The sequence below is a fragment of the Cheilinus undulatus genome, linkage group 1 (assembly GCF_018320785.1).
Source record: "Cheilinus undulatus linkage group 1, ASM1832078v1, whole genome shotgun sequence".
NCBI lineage: Eukaryota > Metazoa > Chordata > Actinopteri > Labriformes > Labridae > Cheilinus > Cheilinus undulatus.
The window spans coordinates 1,695,175-1,720,034 of record NC_054865.1 but is presented as its reverse complement, the minus strand read 5'-3'; the positions used below and the strand labels follow the sequence as shown (position 1 = coordinate 1,720,034).

The 24,860-nt window shown below is 38.6% G+C and overlaps 1 protein-coding gene across 7 annotated transcripts in view; it reads left to right on the top strand.

Annotated features, from left to right (window-relative positions):
* The first annotated feature begins 2,198 nt into the window (after nucleotides 1-2,198).
* Nucleotides 2,199-24,860, top strand: part of herc1 (HECT and RLD domain containing E3 ubiquitin protein ligase family member 1) — a 117,261-nt gene continuing 94,599 nt past the window's right edge. For all 7 annotated transcript variants that reach the window (XM_041786312.1, XM_041786305.1, XM_041786327.1 and 4 more), the window contains exons 1-6: nucleotides 2,199-2,378; nucleotides 11,633-12,609; nucleotides 15,409-15,504; nucleotides 16,852-17,046; nucleotides 22,605-22,916; nucleotides 23,213-23,309. In XM_041786312.1, coding sequence (XP_041642246.1) covers nucleotides 11,659-12,609; nucleotides 15,409-15,504; nucleotides 16,852-17,046; nucleotides 22,605-22,916; nucleotides 23,213-23,309 — 1,651 coding nt within the window. In that variant the 5' untranslated portion in view covers nucleotides 2,199-2,378; nucleotides 11,633-11,658. The remainder of the gene's footprint in view (nucleotides 2,379-11,632; nucleotides 12,610-15,408; nucleotides 15,505-16,851; nucleotides 17,047-22,604; nucleotides 22,917-23,212; nucleotides 23,310-24,860) is intronic.

Genomic DNA, 24,860 nt, shown 5'->3' with positions numbered 1-24,860 from the left:
GATGGCAAAGGCTAGCTTTAATGGGTGAAAAGTGGCAAAAAAGTTTCCCTTTTTAAAGGTTTTCTGGGGAAATAATATTTAAAATTTAGACATAAAAGAGCCACACGTTGAGTATCACTGCTGCAGATATACTGCCAGACAAAGGGGCTCTGCTCCATCATGTTCCTATGAAATATTTGGTCTCATTTCTGTCATGAAATTTAGTGAGGCAAACATGCAAATAGCATGTTGTCCTGATTATGTGTTGGAGTCATTTTTCATGCAGAAATGAAAACTTTCAGGTGGAGAGGTTGGCACTCTTACGTCAAAGCAAGAAGGTTTGAATCCTCTATTTGGAGTTTGCATGTTCACTTTAGAACGGTGGGTTCTCTTCAGGTTCTCTGCCATCCTCCCTAAAACGTACTCATTAGGTTAACTGGTGTCTCTTAAATTTCCCACAGGGCAACTGTGTGTGAGCATAAACATTTGTCCGTCTCTTCATATCAGCCTTGTGATAGGATGGGGATCAGTCCAGGGTGTAACCTCGTCTCTCACCTTAGCATGCCTGATCTCGCCCATTTCTTGATGCTAAGTGAGGTGGTGTAACTGGCAAATATTTGATGACAGAAACATGCAACTGGGGCTGTGAGCTCAGGCTCATCCATAGGTAGAGTTCATCTTCTCTCTCAACCTGGAAGTCTTGGCTTCAGCCCCCAAAAGCCACATATTAATGTGTCCTTTGGCAAGACACCTAACCCCGAGCTCCTCCCACTGCTTCATCAGTGACACGTGAATGTTTGAATGTGGGATGAGTGGGAATGAATAAGTGGGACCTTCACTTAAAACATGCTTTGAGTGGGCAGATGAATAGAAAAAAGCTCTAGAAGTCTAACTCCATAGATCAGGGGTGTCAAACTCAATCACAGCAGGGGCCGGATTCTGAACTTGAGTTTAACCTGAGGGCCTACCAGGGTCCATATTTAACCACTGAGTGTCAACCTAAATGACTTTGAGATAATAAGATCAACATGACAAGTTAAAAACTCAAAATCTGAGATAAAAAGTCAAACTTATAAGATTTAAAAGTAAAAACATGACATTTAAAGTCAAAATAATGTTTTTAAAAGGCTAAATATGGGATAGAATACTGAAACCATGAGTTTTAAAAGTCAAAAAGTGAGATGAAATTCAAAATCATGATTTTTAACAGTCAAAATATGAGGTAAACATCAAAATCATGAGTTTCAAATGTCAAAACATGAAATTAAATTAAATTCATGTGTTTTTAAGGTAAAAAAAAAACTGAAATAAAAGTTAAAGTTATGAGTTGAAAAAGGTCAAAACATGAGGTAAAAGTCAAAATCATGACTTTAAAAGGTAAAAAAACTGAGTTACAATTAAAAATCACGAGTTTTTAAGGTAAAAAAATGATATAAAAGTGAAAATTATGAGTTGAGAAAGGTCAAAACATGAGGTAAAAGTCAAAATCATGACTTTTAAAGATCTAAATAGGATTTAAAATGATCTAAAAGTTCAAGTTATGAGTTCAAAAAATCAAAGTTATTAGATGTAAAGGTTAAAATATGAAATAAAAAGTAAAAACCATAACTTTTAGTCATAACTGTGAGATGCAAAATTGAAAATTTAGAGAAAACACAAAGTTCTTCCTCACATTCCTGACTCCTGACAAGTTCACATTTTTATACTGGAGGAAATCTGCAGACCTCATACTGGTGGGCCAGTTATAATAAAAATATCATGTGATCTGGTGGGCCGGGTATAACTGCACCACGGACCGGATTTGGCCCCCAGGCCTTGAGTTTGACACCCCTCCATAGACTAAAATTTATGTTGCCAGTGTTGACACGGTCAAAATAATTAGAAAGGACACGAAAATGACCCCCCCAAAATAAACAAGAAATAAAACAACATTAAGCTTCCTGTTCTAGAAATGAACATTATAAGCTGTATTGATAATGAGTAAGTCTCGTGAGAGTTAAAGTTACAACCAAACCCGGTTCCCCCTAAATAAAAGCCTGGACTATTAATTGAAGCTTTACTAAACTACACCATTACCTTTCAGTGTTTTATCCTATTACCGTAACCGTTCTTTAAACCGTTCATCATGCATTAATATAAAACAGACAGGCAGACAGACAGACAGGGAGGTGTAACGTCACGGCGGGGCTGGGGCTGAGAGAGGGGCCGGGTCTGAGCGGTTTGATCGCAGTGAAGGTAACGGGGAGAGGCGGGCGGAGACATGGAGATCCATGCAGGTCTCTGTCTCCTTCCACAGTGACCCAATCAAGGCGAACATATAAAAACTGAACTGCAATGAAGCACAGTGACTTTCTTGTATAAGCACAACGAGAAGAAGAGGAAGCCGCTGACAGTTTACGGTAAGCTTTTATTCTGCTAACGGTAGAAAGTGCAGCGAACAAGCTAACTGGTGTTTCGGTGTAAAGAGTGGCCGTGTTATCTGACGACTCTCAGCCGAATGCGTCTGTGGTTGTCGTAGTTACAGTAGATGATGAAAACGGAAAAAGTCCGAAATCAATGCTTCTGTCTTCTCTAGGTTTCTATAATGCTAACAAAAGTAGTTATGTTGTGCATCATTATTAAGAAAAGTAGCAGACGGGATATGATTAAGGCGTTTTTCGGCTTTGAACAGTAAGTACGACAACCACAGACGCTTTCGGCTGAAAGCCGCCAGTTAACACGGTCTCTCTTTAAACCGTAACACCTGCTATGATACAGCAGATAAGTCAATGCATTTCTTGACAAAATAAAAAAACACTATACTGAGCAGAGACTTTTAGCATAAATGCATGTTATTATGAGCAGATGACTTACTTATTAGCACCCTGTCATACCTGCACATTGACGTGTTACGCCTATTTTAACCTAATATTTATGCTTTGCTAGCTGAGTGACGTTAGGAGAGTTAGCTTACGTTAGCTAACATAAACAGTAGCGTCAGTTGACAGCCGTCTTTATTGTTTGAATTCAAAGAAAACACAGCCATAATGGACGGTAAAGTGTTGGGCAGCAGTAATAGTGAGTAATGCTTTTGTGAACGTGCCTGGTGTCATATAACATCTTTATTATGGGGCCGTCTGCAGTAATGTCAGTGATTTGTACAAGTGTTAGCTAGCTGTAGGTGATTACCATTACAGGGTAACTGCCCCTCTAATCTGACATAACAAGCAGACTAGTAAACCTTCTAGCGCTGTAGGGTTTGCTACCGCTGGTTAGCAAAATGCTAACGACACAGATTGTACCAAAACAAAATAAATGCTGGTAATGGGTCGTATTTGTACATTAGTTTTCATTCAGCTAGCTCTGTGCTAACTTCTGCTGCATTCAGGATCTCCTCGAATGCTCGGAGATCCGAAAATATAGAGCCTTTCTCCCAAGTACACAATCTTTGAGTCATTAAGTTGAAATAAAATTGACATAATTACTAAATAATGCAGCATAGTTCATCTCTCAAGGCAGAATTATGTCCACTAGCACGCACTACATTTACATTTACAGCTACAACTTAATGTCATATCTGTATCAGGGTAGAGCCCTGAATTATTTAGCTAATATGGAAGTTAATACCCAGATTCCTTAACCGACACACTTATTTTTGCTAAATTTGCGTGAAGTACTTCACTGGGCCCATATTTGTAGAGTTGTTCCATCTTATTGCAGTCTTCCTTTAAATTTCCAAAGTCTGATACGAATACATCCGATAATGCTTACACCAGTGGTTCTCAAAGACACACTAGTGCCCTATGGAAGGTGTAAGTGTGAGGTGGGAATTTGTACAACCATACATTATTACTACAACTTCATGGCAAGTACTGTGACCAGGCCTGTGCACAGATCTGGCTGGACCCCTGAACAAAAAAAAAAAAAAAAAAACAGAGAATGAGACCCTCCCCTGGTGGGATTTATTAATATCAGTGCATGTGTGTCGGATCAGCAGCATTTTTGCCATTTTTCATCACTCTTATCCTCTTTTTACCAATTGTTTGCAACTTTTAATCATTTTTAAACACTTTCTTGCTACTTTTAACCATCATTATGCGCATTTTCACCCATTTTTTTGCCTTTGTTTTGCCACCTTTTTGCCCTATTTTGCTATACTTTTCATCACTTTTAACCCATTTTTCCACATTAAGCCCATTCTCACCCATATTTTGTCTTTGTTTGCCACCCTTTTGCCCTATTTTGCTATACTTTTCATCACTTTTAACCCATTTTTACTAACTTTTTTTGCCACTGGTCACCCATTGTTGCCACCTTTTTGACATTTTCACTAGTTTTTGCCACTTTTAACCCATTGTCTTCCACCTTTTTGCCAATTTTTGCTATAATCAGGCAATTTTTTTCATCACTTGAATCCCTTTTTACCACCCTTTTTGCGACTTTGAACCCATTACTGCAACATTGTGCCAATTTGGCCTATTTTCATCTTTGTTTGGCCACTTTTTTCCCCATTTTTTGCTACATTTTTTCATCACTTTAAAGCCACTTTTACTACCTTTGCCAAGTCTTTTTACCTTATTGACACTTTCAACACATTTTTGCCACTGTTACCTCATTGTTTGGCCACTTTTTGCCACATTTTGCTCATCTTTTACTTTGTTTCACCACTTTTTGCCCAATTTTGCCATGTTTTTGCACTTTTAACAGTGTGAATATGGTGCGCCTTGAGATTTTGGCTTAACCTTTGTTTTTCCTTGGGCAAAAAAACCTTTGAAAACCACTGGCTAACACCACCCCAATAATCAGACTGTAGCCTACTCCTTAACAGCCATAGTGTTGGTTGTAACCTGATCAGTTTGATTGTAAACAATGTGAAAGAGTGTTTGAGAGAAAGTCTTTCACCTTCACAGATATCTAGGGAAAAAAAGAATTCAAGAACTGACAGAAAATGACAACGATAAAGACCATATTGTCCAGCTAAAAGGATTGTAGCTGTCATAGATAGTCAGATAGTCGTTTAACCACAGTTTTGATTATTATGGATTAGGTCTGCTCATTTTATCACTACTGCAGTATTAGCTTCCACATTAAACAGAGATGCACTGATACTGATACCAGTATCGCAGGGGTGTCAAACTCAAGCCCTGGGGGCCAAATCCGGCCCAGGGTGCAGTCATACCCGGCCCACCAGATCATATGGTAATTTTATTATAACTGGCCCACTGGTATGAGGTCTGCAGATTTCCAATAAAAAGATTTGATAAAAAATCAGGAATGTTGGAGAAATTTGTGTTTTCTCTATATTTTCAATTTTGCACATCACAGTGATGACTAAAAGTTATTGTTTTGACTTTTAATTTCATTTTTTAACCTTTACATCTCATACCTTTGAATTTTTATCTAACATTTTTATCATTTAGATTCATAATTTTACATTTTAAATTCTATTTTGACATTTTTAAGTCATGATTTTGACTTTTATCTCTTTCTTTTTTATCTTAAAGACTCATAAATTTGAAATTAAATCTCATATTTGGACATTTTACAGTGATGATTTCGATGTTTATCTCATATTTTGACGGTTAAATATCATAATTATGATTTTTTTCTCAGTTTTGCTGACAATTCCACCTCCTAACTTTGACTTTATCTCATTTTTTACCTTTATAACTAATGATTTTGAATTTTATTTCATATTTTGACCTTTAAAACCCATGATTTTGACTTTTTGCTCATTTTTTGACTGTTAAAAATCATGTTTTTAGTATTCTATCTCACATTTCACTTTTCAAAAAACATTATTTTGACTTTAAATGTCATGCTTTTATCTTTAAAGCTCATAAGTTTGTCATTTTGTTTAGATTTTAAGTTTTTAACTTATCATGTTGACCTTTTAATCTCGAAATCATTCATCAGTGTTTTACCCCCCTATAATTTCTGGTGACACTGAGGTTGGCAGTCTGTGGTTAAATGTTGGCCTGTTCAGCCCTCAGGTTAGACCAAAATTCAGAATCTGGCCCCTGCTATGATTGAGTTTGACACCCATGCAGTATTGGGTAACGGTGCTGGTACCAAGTGTAAGTACTGGTACTTGTACTCATAAACATAACAGACACTGTACTCAGTACGGGTTTGGGGTCATGTCACCCTCTTATTTTGTAAGTATGTGGTTAAAGTTTGATCCATATCTGCAGTTTTTTTATATTTTAACATCATGAGAAGAAACTATGCGCTGATAAATTGTGGAATTAAAGGATTAGGAACATCTGAAGAAAATAATACAAACTTTCAACATAAATTTAAGAACAGTCATGATCTTGTAAAGTACTCATTTGTACTTTGTATTGTTGAGTACCCAAATTTAAGTACATGCATTCATACTTGGTGTGGGATAATGTTGTATTGGTGAATCCCTAACAATAAGCAAACAGCAAAAGTCCATATTTTCTGTAGTGAATAAGAAAAATTATTTAAATGCCTTCTCACTCAGCATGTGCTGCTTGCATTTAACACGCTGTCACACCCTTTTCATGCAGTCAAACAAAATGAAATCTAAGCTTATCTATCAGCTATTTTCAGCGTAATTGTTGCAAATATAGTGAAACAAATTCTTCATTTCATTTGGATTCACAAGGAACATGCTGCAAATAGCTATGGCTGAAGCTGATGTGATTTATTTAGAAATAAATCACATTTATTATTATTATTATTATTATTATTGTAAAGAAGCATAGCACAGCAGAAATGATACATGTATTGCAAAGATATCAGGATGACGCCTTCCCCTCTATCAGTCATGACTAAGTGAAAACAACTGTGATAATAATGTGAGATACTACAGAGGTTTTTAGAAGCTTGGATGCTTCCATACTTCTTCAATACCAGGTGTTTTAAAACAATAGAACTTATGTTTTTAGTCATTTATATTATAGGAAAGTACAGACATTTCAAGAAGATATGAACAAATTCAGAAGTACTACTTTATTTGGCTCTACATTTTAATTTCAGTCACATAATCGCACAGCTCTGGTTTACACTACAGGGATTCCCTCGCAGACTGAAGGGGATTTTAAACAGTAGTTTATTTTCTTACTACAGTAGAAGGCAACCCCTTCCAGGCACAACACCTGAGATGAACTATGTGACTGTACACATGAACTGAAATAACCGGAGAAGCATGCAGTAAATTGTAGGTTGACAAGACAGTGGGTCTGCCCGGCAGACAGACGGAGGGCGATTCATGTGCTGTCAGTCTGGTTAAATCACGTGAGGTTAAATATGGTAACATACAACGCAGCCTGAACACCTTGTATTTTTTTGCAACGCTACAACAGACACAGAAGAAGTGACATAATTACTGTTTAAAGCACGTAGAGCCTCTAAGCTTTGGTACCAAATCATCTGACACTGGTGTGATTCATACAGCTATCACCATAACAGTGGTGCCACCATATCAATAACAGTGATATTAGAGTGTATCTGATCACACCTTACATTTTGTCTTTGAGGATTTGATTTTAAGAAGACAAATAAAGAAGGAATTGAAAAAGCACTGAGAAGCCAGTCATCAAGCCATGAAATCTAAATAAAATGTTTATTTCTTCTCACAGGTGCAGAACCACGCGTCTACACTGTAGTAAAGAGCCACATAGCCAAAATCATAGTGGCGTCATGATGACAACGTTGATTTATCTGGTCTGTTTTTAGGTTGATCTGATGGTAGTCAGAGACGGCGTTTTCAATACCATGACCACTTCAGTAACCAACGTTCAGACGTAGTCCAGTACCTTCTATAGCCTATGATTGTTTTTTCCTTTGCGCCATCACACTGTTTAGATCAGGGGTGTCAAACTCAATCACTGAAGAGGCTGGATTCTGACTTAAGGTCTAACCTGAGGGCCTAACAGGCTCCATATTTAACTGTCAACCTCATTTTTCACCAGTAGTAAAATTATGGGGAAAAATTAACAGTGATGATAAATGATTTTGAGATTTAAAAAGTCAAAATGCTAAGTTAAAAAACTCATAATCTGACATAAAAAGTCAAACTTATTAGTCCAAAAGGTTAAAACACTAAATAAGATGTTAATAAAATGCTTGAAAAGGCAAATGTATATTAAAAAAATTAAAAACCATATTTTCAAGGCAAAAATATGACTCTTAATTTAAAACTGTGAACCTGAAAGGTAAAAATGTGAGATAAAAGTCCAACTAATAAATAGAAAAGGTCAAAATTTGAGATAAAACATCAAAGTTATTGGTGAAAAAGGTTAGAACAAAGGATTAGATGTTAAAATAAAGCTTTTAAAGGCAAATATATAGATAAGAAAGTCCCAATCATGTTTTAAGGCAAAAATATGACTTAAAATTTAGAATAGTGCACCTAAAAAGGTAAAATATGAGATAAAAGTGGAAATAACAAATTGAAAAGGTCAAAATATGAGGTAAAAAGTCAAAATAATAGCTTGAATTCATAATTGTGCAATGAAGAATTCAAAATGTGAAATGAAAACACAAATGTATTTATTTTCCCACATTTTTTTGTTTATTTATTCCTACTCTTTTTTTCACATTTTTATGAATTAAGGAAATTGATATCATCAAGTTTAAGTTTACATTTTTATACTGGAAGAAATCTGCAGAGCTCGTATTTTAGGACCAGTTATAATAAGAATATGATCTGGTCTTGTGGGCCGTATGTAACTGTATTACTGATGAATTGGTAAAGAAAATGTTTCTCTTTCACACATAAACTAATGCTTGATTAATGGTCCATGATTACTCTGAGTTAACCCACAAAGGTGTAAATGTAACTGTGTGGTATTTTCAGTCTTCTGTATTCATGGTTTTGTTGGGTTTGTGTAGTTTTATCTTCATTTACTCTCAAGTCAGAGACAAACATTAGACGTATTCGTTAGTACAGTATTATCATATCCAACAGGAAACTAAACAGCCTCGTTCATCAGCTGCCTCTGAAACAACGCCTGGATCAGCAACGTAATCAAGAGTGAAAGAAGAACATGATTAATTATTGCTTCTAAAGCCATTAGGCACATTAAACATCAAGTACTTTAGAGTATCTGCAAATGACTGTGTGACCTAAACTCAGATCTGAACCTAATCTATCCTATCTGACATGTTTGCATCATCTTCTGAGTGCCAGCTGAGGAGTTTTGTGGCCTGGAGTTGATGTGCCTGCTGTATCTATTGTCAAGATAAGCAGAGGAACTGGTAGGGTTCTTTCTGAGAGCTGGTCTGGTTAGCTTCTGATAGCTGGGAGGGTTAGCTTCTGAGAGCTAGGGGGTTAGCCTCTGAGAGCTGGTCTGGTTAGCCTCTGATAGCTGGGAGGGTTAGCCTCTGAGAGCTAGGGGGTTAGCCTCTGATAGCTGGGAGGGTTAGCCTCTAATAGCTGGGAGGGTTAGCCTCTGAGAGCTGGGAGGGTTAGCCTCTGATAGCTGGGAGGGTTAGCCTCTGATAGCTGGTCTGGTTAGCCTCTGATAGCTGGGAAAGAAGAACATGATTAATTATTGCCTTCTGAGAGCCATAGGCACATTAGCCTCTGATAGCTGGGAGGGTTAGCCTCTAATAGCTGGGAGGGTTAGCCTCTGATAGCTGGGAGGGTTAGCCTCTGATAGCTGGGAGGGTTAGCCTCTGATAGCTGGGAGGGTTAGCCTCTGATAGCTGGGAGGGTTAGCTTCTGAGAGCTGGGAGGGTTAGCTTCTGAGAGCTGGGAGGGTTAGCCTCTGATAGCTGGGAGGGTTAGCCTCTGATAGCTGGGAGGGTTAGCCTCTGATAGCTGGGAGGGTTAGCCTCTGAGAGCTGGGAGGGTTAGCCTCTGAGAGCTGGGAGGGTTAGCCTCTGAGAGCTGGGAGGGTTAGCCTCTGATAGCTGGGAGGGTTAGCCTCTGAGAGCTGGGAGGGTTAGCCTCTGAGAGCTGGGAGGGTTAGCCTCTGAGAGCTGGGAGGGTTAGCCTCTGATAGCTGGGAGGGTTAGCCTCTGAGAGCTGGGAGGGTTAGCCTCTGATAGCTGGGAGGGTTAGCCTCTGATAGCTGGGAGGGTTAGCCTCTGATAGCTGGGAGGGTTAGCCTCTGAGAGCTGGGAGGGTTAGCCTCTGAGAGCTGGGAGGGTTAGCCTCTGAGAGCTGGGAGGGTTAGCCTCTGAGAGCTGGGAGGGTTAGCCTCTGATAGCTGGGAGGGTTAGCCTCTGATAGCTGGGAGGGTTAGCCTCTGATAGCTGGGAGGGTTAGCCTCTGATAGCTGGGAGGGTTAGCCTCTGATAGCTGGGAGTGTTAGCCTCTGATAGCTGGTCCTACAGTTATGTCAAGCTTTACGGTAGTAAACTTTCCTTCATGTATTGATTCTTTAAAGCAAAGTTTGGACTCTAACACCGGTTCTCCATGGGTCAGCATGTGCATAATGTTTACATTGAGGTACCTTGAGTTTGTCCTTGAATGTCCACTCTAACATGAGTGGACAGACTTTCATCAGTGCTCTAAGACTGTGGTTCCCAAATGGGGTGGAGTTTGGTCAACGTTTTGTCATTAAAACAGTATAACCACTGACAATATTGTGATAAAGATGCTATTTTTGCAGGGATATGAAAACAGTGATTTTTTAGCATGATTTTAGGTGTGCCTTGGACTAAAACAGCCTGAAAACCACTGTTCAAGGGGCAAGGAGTCAAAATTCAAGCAGTGGTTGTGAGAATATGTATCTGTTTTCTAATCTAAGCTAATTCACTCTAAGGGCTAGTTTTCTTCCAAACAGGGTCACTCTGGAAAAGTGGGAAGTGATGATGCATTGGTCTAATGAGCATTACTGCACATGGCTAGTTTTTTAGAAAAATAATAACAACCTTTTTATTTTTCACAAAGTAGTTTATAAATCAGTGCCAACACAAATATCTTTACATTTTAAACCCAAATAAATAAATTTCATTGATCCGGCTGCTGCTGGAAAATCTACAAGCAATATCAGTAGACACTAATTGATTATGTTCTGTCCTGCAATAATGCAGAATCATTCATGTCCACATGCATCGTAGGAACTCTAAATATTACCACCCATAATTATTTATACTGGCAGAAGCAATTAGCTGCCACATGACTTGGCACTCTGTAAAATTTGTCCTTCATTAAATAAATCAAGTTCTACATTTTGTCCTTTGACACATGTGCATTTTCGTAGATAGCACAAAGATGTAAACTTGCAGAAAATGTCAAGGAAACCTGCCTACACCAGCATTACATTTAAAGAGATGATGATGAACTGTTTAAAAATGTCTCTTCTGGATCTGTTTTCATGCATAGTAAAGAATTTTCCAAGAAGGCTCACATGAAAATATGATGAGCTTTTAATAACATTGTAAACATTTCCATTAAGTTATTTTAATCAGAAGGAAAGCATTTATCCTGCAAGGAATTGATTAAATAAACCATCTCCAGTATGTCTGCAAACTACTCTATATCTCAGCCTTGACCGTCTTCAGTAAAGGCAGTCTATGTTTGATTTTACATTGATTACTTGTCTGCTCTGATCATTTATAAATGTGTCGTACAAGAATTTGTGACATATGCAGACATTAAATAATGCCTGCATATAAAACATATATAATCCAGACACTAAGAGGACTTATCATATTAATATTTAGCATGATTTGGTCTTCCTGTTTCCAGGACTGATGGCTCCAGAGTGACATGCCATGGCTTTAATGATCCCCCCGGTGAAGCTCAAATGGCTGGAGCACCTGAACAGCTCATGGATCACAGAGGACAGCGAGTCGATCGCCACGCGGGAGGGAGTGTCTGTGCTCTACTCAAAGCTGCTGGCCAACAAGGAGGCGGTGCTGCTTCCCCAGCAAGTTCTTTGTCTCAAAGGGCCCCAGCTCCCAGACTTTGAGCGAGAATCCCTCTCCAGCGATGAGCAGGAGCACTATCTGGATGCTCTCCTCAGCAGCCAGCTGGCTCTGGCCAAGATGGTCTGCTCCGACTCCCCCTTTGCTGCTGCCCTGCGCAAACGTGTGCTGGTGCTGCAGAGGATCTTCTACGCACTTTCCAACAAATACCACGACAAAGGGAAGGTCAAGCAGCAGCAGCACTCCCCAGAGAACAACTCGGGCTCTGCTGACCTGCACTCTGTCAGCGAGCGACCACGCTCGAGCACCGACGCCCTCATTGAGATGGGAGTTCGGACGGGCCTCAGCCTTCTGTTTGCTCTTCTTCGCCAAAGCTGGATGATGCCCCCTCCACCTGGTCCTGGTGGAGGTCCAGGGGGCAACATAAACTTGTGTAATGATGTCATTCACACAGCCATCGACGTGGTCAGCTCCCTGCCCCCCCTGTCTCTGGCCAACGAGAGTAAGATACCCCCAATGGGCCTGGACTGCCTGGCCCAGGTCACTACCTTCCTGAAGGGGGTGACCATGCCAAACTCGGGGGCAGATATTTTAGGGCGGCGGCTGGCCTCTGAGCTGCTGCTGGGGCTGGCGTCTCAGAGAGGATCCCTGAGGTATCTGCTGGAGTGGATAGAGATGGCTTTGGCTGCTTCAGCGGTGGTCAGCACGATGGAGGAGAACAAGGTGGTCCAGAACCAAGAGGGACTCATCGGTTATGACTGCTTCATGAACATCCTCATGCAGATGAGACGCTCTCTGGTAAGAAAACGTCACCAGACATTTTCTAGTTTTCAAGGAAAACTTCCAAACTAACTATCTGACTTATAAGAACTGAGTATTAAAAACTAGATTGATAATGGTTTATGTATTTGATTTTTTATGATCATGATTTAAAGAGTAAGTCTGTTATAAAGTTGCTAATTGGTTGTACTTGCTCTGGTGGATTTCTCCTTGCTGTGAGGTTTATGGCTGCCAGGTCCAAGGTGAATAGCTACAGGAATACAGAAGATGTGGTTACTTTACAGTTGTACTTGGAGGTGAAGAGTAGAGCAAAAACCACAAATTCATATGTAAACCACAGTTATTTCTCTCATTTTCAAAAACCAAATCCTTAAAGCATACAAAGAAAGAAATCTGTTGGTTCAGGAATTAATCTCATTTACCATTAGTTTCATAGTTACAGAAGAGGATTAGGATCATTCAGACAGCTTTGTTTTTCAAATTCTGAGCAAAAGGTCAGAATAAATAGCCTTGCAAAGCTCTCATCTGAACCGTTTGGGCCCGGTTAGAAAGTGACAGGACCAGTCAGCGTCGAGGGGCAGTACTTTTGGGCGGCGGAGTCGTGATGTAAGCAAGCAGCAACGAGTGGCTGGTGCACCCTAAATTCTTTTTCCATCTGCCGCCTGACCTCCTGTACACAGTAGTTAGGTTTTTCCTCAAAGATTTTTTCCTCTACTCCTGTTAGGGTAGGGCTGTGCACCTGCCCTGATCTCACAATTCGATTAGACAAGGATCATTATACAATACAAGAACTTTATTTATCCCCGAAGGGAAATTCACTATGTGAATATTCACTACTAATTCACTACTATATTCACTACTCATTATGCCAGTCAATATGATATTATGATATTTTACTGTGGATTGCATATTCTGCTTTCTTTAATGCTGCACATTGATTTTTTCATCAATGAATATTTGCCGCCAGATAAATCCAAACTCCGTTTTTATTTTTGGAAAGTGCCTACGAGAGTTGTGTCAAAGTAAATGTATTTATACTGTGAACCAAAGTAGATGAACTAAATAGTTTCAGTAAATCTATCAGTAATGTTGGTATACAGTAGGGGTGAAACGATTCCTCTAATTATTCGGGTGATTCAAATCAAAAAATTCCTCGAGGCAAATTATCTGCCTCGAGGCTTTGCTTAAATCAGTCATGTATCTATACGCCTGTACTGTAGCCTGGACATCGCGACATTGCACGGCAAGCTGTGTTTCACACGAACGGCTATTTGTGTGGCACAATGTACTTGTTTTCGCTGTTACTATAACGCAACACGCATGATACGAGGCGTGAAAATCACGAAGGAAGAGAAGTTGATGCAGTGATGCTTACAGGCATGCGTCCTGCGTTTTTACGCAGCCACTGCCTGCGGCTGGCAGATATGGTACTAGGCCTAATGAACCTACGCAGATCTCCGAGTTGATCTTGCCTGCTGACTCGCTTGAGTGAGATAGCACTTAGTTTGTGTCTGCAGACTTAAGGGAATGTCATGAACTTCTGGTTTATTGTCCCGATGGTTTCACGGAGCATCATCAGGCGTCATGATTCAAGTCCTGTTTTGGGGCTTTCCCTCTCTCTCTCTCTCTCTCTCTCTCTCTCTCTCTCTCTCTCTCTCTCTCTCACCCTATCTCTCTCTCTTTCTTCCACGAGTACACATCATACATTTAATTATAAATTATTTAAAATTCAGCGCACTGACGTCTTGATTGCAGCGTATTTTTCAAGAAGTTTCTACATCCCAAATAATTTTATAAGACTTATATTGATAATGAATTGACACCAATTAAATAGAAACACACTATTGCCACAGACGTTGACTGAGACTAAATAGGTCAAAGTTCATCATCATATAGTCAGGATTCAACAGGTCACAGAAGCAGCTTTAGCCCTTAAAATGCATTCTCTATGTCAGTGGACAGTCTTAAAAGGTCATATTTTTATGATGGATGAACTCACAAACAAAAATGTGCAGAAATTTAAAGTGAACACGCTTTGAAACATAGACCATATTCCTGTAATCTAAAGGTTCACCTTTTAGACATCATCAGACCGCTGTGTGAATGATGGAGCTTTATTGTTTCTATAATGTGAAATATTACACACATGTATAAAATACAGGATGTTAAAATGATTGTGTCCCTTTACTTTAATGACAAATTGGAAAATAAAAATAAACTACAATAGAAGAAATAAAGTGTTGACACCCAAAATTTCCTAGGAGAGGATCCCTGAAACCCCAAATATGGCATAATCTAATGTCATTATTTAACTTCCTTTCCTTGTAACGTTAAGAAATGTAAACTGTCATCAGAACTTCATTGCACTTTGTAAAATATATTTTCTTTAAAGAATAATACTAATTTTGAATATAGAAGTATTTCATTTAAGGGACCCAGCTTCTTTTCTCATTTTGTCTAGTACTACTTCTCTTGAAAAAGCCAAAGTGACTGATTAAAAAATGCAATATTTCTTATTAGAGCACTCGATTAATTGTCAGAAGAATCGATAGAATACTCAACTACAAAAAGAATCTATTACTGCAGCCCTAGTTTGAACCCTATGAAGCATGTGTGTGTAATCACAACAAGTGTGTAATAAATTCAGACAGGTTTGTGGTTGGCTCCCTTCATGCTGTCCACAGACTGGATTTGGCCGGTACCTGATACCAGGATTAGATTGGCCCATCTCTGCTCTTGTTGTGATGTTCATATCTGGCTGATTAGATGTCCTAGAATGCATTGTTAATGTTGAGTTGTTTATGTGTGATGTTTCAGGGCTCCTCAGCAGATCGCAGCCAGTGGAGAGAACCAACACGCACATCTGATGGCCTCTGCTCTTTGTACGAGGCAGCGCTCTGTCTGTTTGAAGAAGTAAGACATTTCGAAAGCATTTTTATATTCAGGACTTTGTGTTTATATCAGCTTGTGTGTTTGTAACACCTTAGTGTGTGTCTTTTGTGTTGTCTTGTCTTCTACTCTTCTATAAACTGGCCTTGAGTCTCATTAAAGGTGCTGTATAAGTCCTTGTTATTATTATTATTGTCAATAACATGCTCCTCATTAGGGCTGGGAAATTAATCGCAAACTAGATTAAATCGCAATATGGCCTGCTGCAGTTTTCAAATCTCAGAAGTTGCAATATTTCTTTAACTTCAAATGTATCTAAATACCAGTTTAATAAACCAATTTTTTTTTTTTTTACAGCAGAGATTTTATGCAGATTATACGAACATTAAAGTGTCCATTTTTTATAATGGTTTACCAAAGTCCTCCTTTTTGTGTTTTATTTGTTTTTCTCAATCAACATGAGTAACATAAAAATGATAGTTTCCTTAAAGGGATACTTCAACATTTTGGCAAGTTCGCCCATTGCCATAATTCCTATAGTCTTAGTAATAGGTTCGTTTCCTTTAGTTGTTGGTGCAAGCTGTTTCTAGATCTGGGGGGACTGATATACCAGCTGCACAGCTAACACTATGTTAGCAGATGGAATTTTTGCTTTCCCTCATCAAACTCGTCAAATACACAATCCAACAACTCCAAAACGCTTCCGTGGACAAGTTGAGACCTGTACATTCATAAACAAAGCAAATAACATCACATTTGCAATACGAGCAAAAATAGTTGGCTCATTCTATCTAACACTGATGAAGCCTAGCGTTACTTCAGGAAAGCCATACCCCAGCTGTGATCAGCTGGTAGCCAGCCTCACCTCCTCCACCCCAGCCGCCTCCTTTATAGCTTAGAGCTTGTTGCACCCTCATATTCAGATTCATGCTGCTGTGGGTTGATTGCTTCTGAAATAATTCCATTGTTTTCAATACCCATGGTCTTATTTATGCAATTATTTATTGCTTGAATATGTCAGAAAATACACAAGATTGACCCAAGAATAATCACGTATTAAATCACAATCGCAATATTTTGGGGAAAAAAAATGCAATTAGATTATGTTTGCAAATGGTTCAGCCCTACTCCTCATAAGGACAAATAGCCTGTGATTATTTTAGTCTCTTCTTTGTGTGCAGGAATCTCACAGTTGCTACTACACATCACCTCAAAGGCTATATCTGATTTTAGCTCTATTAAGAAATCTGTCTGTAGGATTTTACCTTTAAGAGTTAATCATCTGTTGGAAAAAAGTACACCAAGAAGACAATTTCAGACTATATATCTTTTTGTAAGCCATTCTTAAATCATGCTCTTTACTTCCTGCAGGTCTGTCGGATGGCGTCAGACTACTCTCGCACATGTGTCAGTCCAGACAGCATCCAGACAGGAGAGGCTCCAGTGGTGTCTGAAACATGTGAGGTGTATGTATGGGGCAGTAACAGCAGCCATCAGCTGGTGGAGGGAACACAGGAGAAGATCCTGCAGCCAAAGTTAGCCGCCAGCTTTGCTGATGCACAGACAGTAAGAGAAACTTCATGTTTGTGTGTTGCAGAGCTGTTTGTCTGCTGATGTTCAGGAAGGGAATATTTGCTTTTAGCTAGAATGAGTAATGATATACCATCGCTCATCACTGATGGACTTTTAATGCTGCAGAGTCTGCAGTGTCCAGGTTTAAAGCTCCGCCTTCGATCAGAAAGTGCAAAGCTGTGGGAAGCTTGTTTGGCCGTGCTCTGCAGGTTACTTCAGTGTTCATGTTTTTACTCTGTATCAGGGCTGGGCGATATAACCAGTTTTTATCAGGTTTCCTTCTCTGGAGGTTTGCACTTTAAAATGTATGCTTAAACCCTCAAACAAGCCTGTGATGTGAAAATCACGAGTCTTTGCAGATCACTGATTGATGTTTTTGAAAGTGTCTGTGTTCAGTTCTGACTACGCTGCGACTGCACCTGTGATTTCAGGTTTCATTTTTCTCCTGTGGTGGTAAAATTGTAAACTTTAAAACACCTTATTTCTTATTGTGGCATTTTTTAGATAAAAATATTCAAATGACAAAAGAAGTGGGGGTTGTTAGAGTGAAGACCCTGTCAGAAATACCTTGTTTTTATCATTGAGTTAAATGAGCATCAGTGCTGCTACAGGTAGTAGCTGGAGTTTGGAGTTACAGTATTTACAAACGCTTCTTTGACCACGATCAGAGCTGCAGTCCATTTCTTTGATTCATCCCAGACTTTAAACAAACAGTTAATGGGATGAATCGGTTTTCATGTTGATGCAGTGTTAGCAGGGCTGGGTATTATTAAGAACCTCACGATTCAATTCGATTTCGATTCTTTAGGTTGCGATTTGATTCGATTTTGACTTAAATTCTTCAGTGTCGATTCAGTAAGAAGTAGAAATACACAAATAACCTGTTGACAATTTTTTAATAATTAATTTCATGCCCATGTTAACATATTTGGTAAGTCACCTCACATTTTTGAGCGATTAAACATCTGAAAATAAAAATTTGCACAATAATAACTTATTTGTGTATATGGAGTACAAAAGTAAAAAACATGACAGCTCTGTATAAACACTGAAAAAGTAAAGTGTATGTAAACTTAAATACTATTTCTGTCCTCTTGGAAATTGTGATAAACCTCACATAACATGGTTATGGTTGGTTCTTGTTGTTTGGTCAAGTGCGGCCTCCGTCCATACACACGCGAATCACACGCACAGCGACCCCCACTGGCCAGGAGGTGAATTGATTCAGAGGATTTGCTGAATTGATACTGAATTGGGGGAGGAAATATTGCGATGCATCGATTAATCGATATTTTTACCCACCCCTAAGTGTTAGGTTGGGCATTTTGCAGCAGGGTTGGTTTCATCCCCAGCTCCTTCAGCCACATGCTAGTGTCTGACTTAGGCAAGACTCTTTACCCCAGTTTGCTGCATCTGTGGCATGTGAATGTGTATGGATGTGTTTAAATGGGATTATTTGATACTGATGGCCAATCCTCCACTTCAGTGTGTGAATGTGGAATAAATGGCTGTGTGACCTGTGGTGCAAAAGTGGTCTGAGCCACCAGATGACCAGAAAAGTGCTATACAAGCTCTGGTCCATTTATTGCATCTGTACCAAAACTAAAGCATAGACTCAGCATGAAATAAATGGAGGTGTAATATTGTTTGTTTTTGCTGGTCGACATACAACTAATGAGCTGCTAACTAATTTGTTAATAAGGTCAACAGGAAGAAGGCCCAAAGTAACTAGCTTAAAGGGGAAATCTTATCTCCTAGCATAGCAGAGGCAGACGTACTTCTAGTGATAAAGTGATGCTAACTATCCCTAGGACAAGGAAAGTAGTCCAGTAAAACATCCTAATGGATGTGAAAACTGTGCACATAACTGACTGAATGATGCTCTGTAAATCTGTTGTTCAGTGTGAGGAAGTAAAAGGATAAAAATACAGCGTGAAGACAATTTTGTGTTTTTAAATGATTTAAAGGTAAATCAGCAGCTGGCAGGCCAGGTAGAACATGGGTGTTTTAAAGGCTGATGGAGGACTTTGGTGTTTCTCAGAATAAAAAGGGAATAAATCTGAGCAAATTCTGATTCTATAAAAGTTTGATTTGGCTTAAAGCTTCTATTTGTTGTTCTTTTATTTATACTGACAGTTTTATATCAGCCTACACAAGTCTTATTTTTCTACTGTGACTCATGTTTTAATGCCTTTCTTCTCATTGAGTAACAACAACACTAAAGAAAATCCATGAATGAGCCCCTCCCACCTCCTCCTCCATGGTTACGTCTTTATCTGAACATCATTTAATGTCAATTTTGTAACTTCACTCCACCCTAATCTTTTATTCTGGATTTATTATAAGAACAAGCAGTCATGAGTTTCTTCTGAATTTTACTCCCTTTGGGTTTAATGAGGAGAACATGCTTCCTCACAGCGTTTAAAAATGGAGTTACATGGACATGCTGATATTCAGCACATTCACATTAAAATGTCTCTACAGCTAGTGCTACAGCTGTGCATCAGAGTAATCTAACATGCTCTATTATCAGGCCTGTGTTATGTGTTCTTTGACCTGTATTTAGTAGACGGAGAGCATAAGAAACGGACTTTTGCTGTTACAGATGGAGAGAACAACACAATGTTAATTTTCTTACCATAATGTTTTCACTATTAAACCGCATTATGATGATAAAAACAGACAACAGATGTGTATTTCACTAAGGACATTGTCTTTATTACATTTCACATCTTTTTCTTTCATAGGCTGTGGTTAATCGATGGTTGGCTGATTTCATCACAATCATGAGTCATGAAAATAGACATGCCATTCTGTAAAGTAGAAAATAGATTTAAAACCAATAAAGGAAAAATGCTTAAATTCATAGATACTAGGGCCGGGCAATTAAATATGATTAAATTGCAATATGGCCCGCTGCAATTTTCAAATCGCAGAAGTTGCAAGATTTCTTTGACTTGAAATGTTTCAAAATACCAGTTTAATAAATCAATTTTATGCAGTGGCAGAGATTTTATTCACATTTAAGTGTTGATTTTTATAATGGTTTACAAAAATCCCCCTTTTTGTGTTTTATTTCTGTTTTTCTTAATCAAAATGAATGACATAAAAATGATAATGCCCTTAAACAAAGCAAGTGACATCCAATTTGCAATGAATACCTTCAGGAAAGTCATACCCCAGCTGTGATCAGCTGGTAGCCAGCCTCACCTCCTCCACCCCAGCTGCCTCCTTTATAGCTTAGAGCTTGTTGCACCCCCGTATTCTAATTCATGCTACTATGGGTTAATTGCTCCATAAATAATTTCATTGTTTTCAATACACATGGTCCTATTTATGGAATTTTTTTGTTGCTTGAATTTGTCAAAAAATACATAAAATTAACTCAAGAATAATTGCATAGTCGATCGCAATATTTCTGGGAAAAAAAAAAATCACAATTAGATTTTTTTTTGCAAATGGTTCAGCCCTAATAGATACATAATGATATGCATTAGGATTGTGTCGTAATCTGCAGAGTCCAGTTTGCAGGACTAATGTACCCAGAACTCCTTTTACCCGTTTAGAGAGGGACTTTGGGACCAGAGAGCTAAAGTAAGCCTGAGTAGAAGAAGAAAGTCTGTAGCTTCCATCTCTTTTCAAGTGAATAAAATCATACAGGTATGATGGAAGCAGGTTAAGTGTAGCTTAAAAATACTTTATGTCAGTGTTTGACAAGTGTTGCTTGTCAATGATTTTGTGTACGAGTGGCCAGTGAAGACCAATCAAATCAATCATACAGAATCAGTGTTAATTTTGGCAGCTGTTTTAATTTTAGTCTTAGTCTCAGTATTTTGATTACGTCTTTTAGTTTAAGTCACATTTAAGTCATATCTACCCTTTTTAGTTTGAGTCTAGTTTTAGTCTACGAAAACTGAAAAACGTTTTAGTCCTTAAAAAGTCCTCACATTTCACATCTTTACTTTTAAGCCAAGCATTTATTCTCTACCTGAATCTGGTACCAAATTAGGGCTGGGAAATGAATCGCAAATTAGATCAAATCCCAATAGTCTGCTGCAATTTTCAAATCGCAGAAGTTGCAATATTTCTTTAACCTGAAATTTGTGCCAAAATATCAGTTTACACCTCTTTTTTTGCAGCAGAGATGTTGTGCATTAAATATCATGCAATCATTCAAGGGACATTTTTTATACTAGTCTGCAAAAATCCTACTTTCTTCATTTTTGTTCATGTTTCTTATTGAATATGAGAATGATATGAAGACAGCCATTCACTTCAATACAAATTTCATATCCAGTTTGCAGTACAAGTCTAGATCAGCACAATAAGTTATCTTTTAGAAGTAACATAAGATGAAGAACTTTAGAAATAATTGCATATCAAATTGCATTACTGGGAGTAAAAAATAGCAATAAGATTATTTTCCTGAATTGTTCAACCCTATATCAAAACATGGTAGTGTGTTCTCTGTGCTCTGCCAAACCTGGGGTCCCTGCTTTCTACAGCTGAGAGGCAGAATAGACACAGATGCATTGTTTTTGACAGATTTACCCACAGTGGAGAAATATCACAGATTTTGAATGTCTGATGAAAACAACATCACATTTTAGTCTAGTTTTAGTCATCACAGATCTATTTTTGTTAGTTATAGTCTAGTTTATGTCATGGAAAACAGGCTGTCGACAAACATTTTTAGTCATAGGTGTAGTCGACAAAAGTAATACTGTACAGAATACAATGATGCAAAGATTTAAGGCATTGGGAAAATGCATGTATATATAAAACATCAGTGTTATCAGTCAGTGATAAAAGTGGTGGCAACACGCCTTTTTCAGCAAAAGAAAAACATCTTTTTGCTGAAATACAAACCAACCACAGCTTTGACTTTGTTACTAGCTGCTCAATAAGAAGCTTCAAAGATGGACTCATCAGAACCCAAGGTATTTATAAGAAGACAAGGACTCAATCCCATCACACTGAGATGTAGTAATAGAGGGCAGGTTCAGCTTCTTATTCTTTGAGTTTGAAGAAAAGTAAAGTCAAGGATCCTCCTTTATCTCCCGACCCACCCTGATGCTCATTTTTCTGCAACAGCGTAATATTTATTACTGCTGCCACTTTAGGTTTTTCAGGAAATGGCTGAAGCATGCAGAAATTTCAGCAGTTACACTTAAATCTTCATCATTTGCCTTCCTGACCTTCTCATGGAAAATTCAGAAAGGCACTTTGAAGTTGATTTGAATAAGGAGATTCTGGTGCGCTGGCAGCACCTTCCTGCTGATCCGTCTTGATCTGCATTTATTCACTAACCTGTTTATTATAACTGGTGTCATATTACCATACTTTATGAAGAACACCTTCATCTTGGTAGAATGGTGTCTCGTTAGTGCATTGTTTGTCCCTTATTGACCGTCTTCCTCTGCAGCCTAAATCATTCTTTGTATAATCAGTTAAAGATGTCCAGAGCTTATCATTACACTCTCTATTTTTATCTCATCCCATTTCACTCAGTCTGTCTATTAATAAATTATCTTTTCCTCATTTCTCTGCAGATTGAAGCAGGTCAGTACTGCACTTTTGTGATCTCCTCCGATGGCTCCGTTCGAGCCTGTGGGAAGGGGAGTTATGGCCGCCTGGGGCTGGGAGACTCCAACAACCAGTCCACCCTGAAGAAGCTCACCTTTGAACCCCACCGCGCCATCAAGAAGGTGTCGTCATCCAAAGGCTCGGACGGCCACACGCTGGCCTTCACGACGGAGGGTGAGGTGTTCAGCTGGGGGGACGGTGATTATGGCAAACTGGGTCACGGGAACAGCTCCACTCAGAAATACCCTAAACTTATCCAGGGGCCACTGCAGGGGAAGGTAGGGTTTCACTTCCACACATACACTATTCTGTTCACAACCCCATCTTTCTGTTTGTTAAACATGGTTCTGAAATGTTCTCCTCTCTGTGAAATATTTCTGCACAAAATATACCCCATTTTAATTGAAATGATTGAAATGTGCTGAATATAGAAATCCAGATGATGCATTTTATATGAGCTTGTTTAGGCAGCTTTCTGTCCTCTATAAAAGGTAAAATATATATGTATATATATTTACATATTAATTAAAACATGATAAAGATTAAAAATGTACATGGCTGTTGTTTGCTTCAGGTGGTGGTGTGTGTGTCTGCTGGATACAGACACAGCGCTGCAGTCAGCGAGGATGGAGAGCTCTACACGTGGGGAGAAGGAGACTTTGGGAGATTAGGTAAAAAAATGAACTGATATATCCTGAGAAGTAAGGGATGCCTTTATATTAACCTGAACTTTAACATAGGCCCTGTGTAGGGCTGTATGTTAACTTTTTCTGCCCATTGCGCTAGTGCTACAGAGGTAGCACAATATAAACCAACATCTCTAAAACCAACATGTAACCAAAACATATGCTTAGTAAGTGAATGTACTTTAAAACCAACACCACAACAGCCTAATTTACAGCTCTCAATTAATGTCTAACAAAGCAAACAGCCAATCATCGTTAAGAATTTTGGGGTGCAGCAGAAAAGAGAGACGCTGACGGTTCATCTCCACATTCAGACACAAAACAAGAGCAACCTGCAGGAAGCTGACTAACTTCATAGAGATGTTGGTGCTTAAAGATGATTAGAGCAGTATGATTTGGAAATCAGACCTTGAGATAGATCAGACACAGGGGGAGATGATCTTCCTTCATGAATGCTATTTGCTGCTGTCCCCATTTTATTTGTCTTTTTTTGTAATTACTTAAACTTTAATGTGTTCTAGAGACCGAAGTTTGCTTCTTTGTTCATCTTTAAACTGTGTTTCAAGGACTGAAGTGTTAGGTCTATGCATTTATATATTGGTATTGATCTGCTAAATTGAATTTGTAAATATCTCCATATTGTATAAACCCCAATTATTGTTAATCCTAGAAATAGAATAAAGTACAGGTTTTATGTTCTTATGTGGGCCTTTTTAATGGATTTCTTGCAGGTCAATTCAAAATGACCAAGGACCACAGTTGGCCCACGGGCCATAGTTTGGATGCCCCTTATATATTTACTGATACTCAGGGTAATAGGAAAATATTTGTAACATTATTAGAATTTCATTAAACACTGTTAGAGTCTGGTCCATATTGTACTATCACACTGGGTTCTGATGTTTATAGAGCTAATGTAAATGAACGCTCTTTTCTCTCTAACAGTGTAATCATAACATCAGAACTATTGGAGTTAAATGGTAAATAAAACAAAAAAATCTATCTCCAAATCGTGTCTTTACCCTAACAATAGAGATAAAGTTTATGCAGTGTTGGATGTATTGATCTACTCCTCTGTGCTCCTGTCTCTCTCTCTCCCTCATCTCTCCATCAGACACTGCTGTCTGTCTGTCCGTCTCCTATCAGACCTGTATGCTACATTCAGACGCGTATTAGCTTGTTCACCAGACAGAAGCAGCTACGATATTAGTGAAGGGAAAATGCATCCTTTTATTTATTAACCTTAAATCAGAAGTTTGCACAGACTGAGCGCTCTGTCCTCTTACTGACGGTTCACTCACTGTGACTGTCAGTGCATATTTGGAGAGGTTGAGGAGAACAGAGAAGTAAGCTAGGAGATACTCGTTTTTAACATCGTCCAGCCTACCTGCCTCAATAAAAAACTTGGGATTAAAGCAGTGCTCCTCTTAAACATACCAACCACTAGGACTGGGAGTATATGGCCTAAAATTGATATCCCGGTATATTTTTGCTATATCCCGATACATGATATATATCACAATATTTTGAAATGGC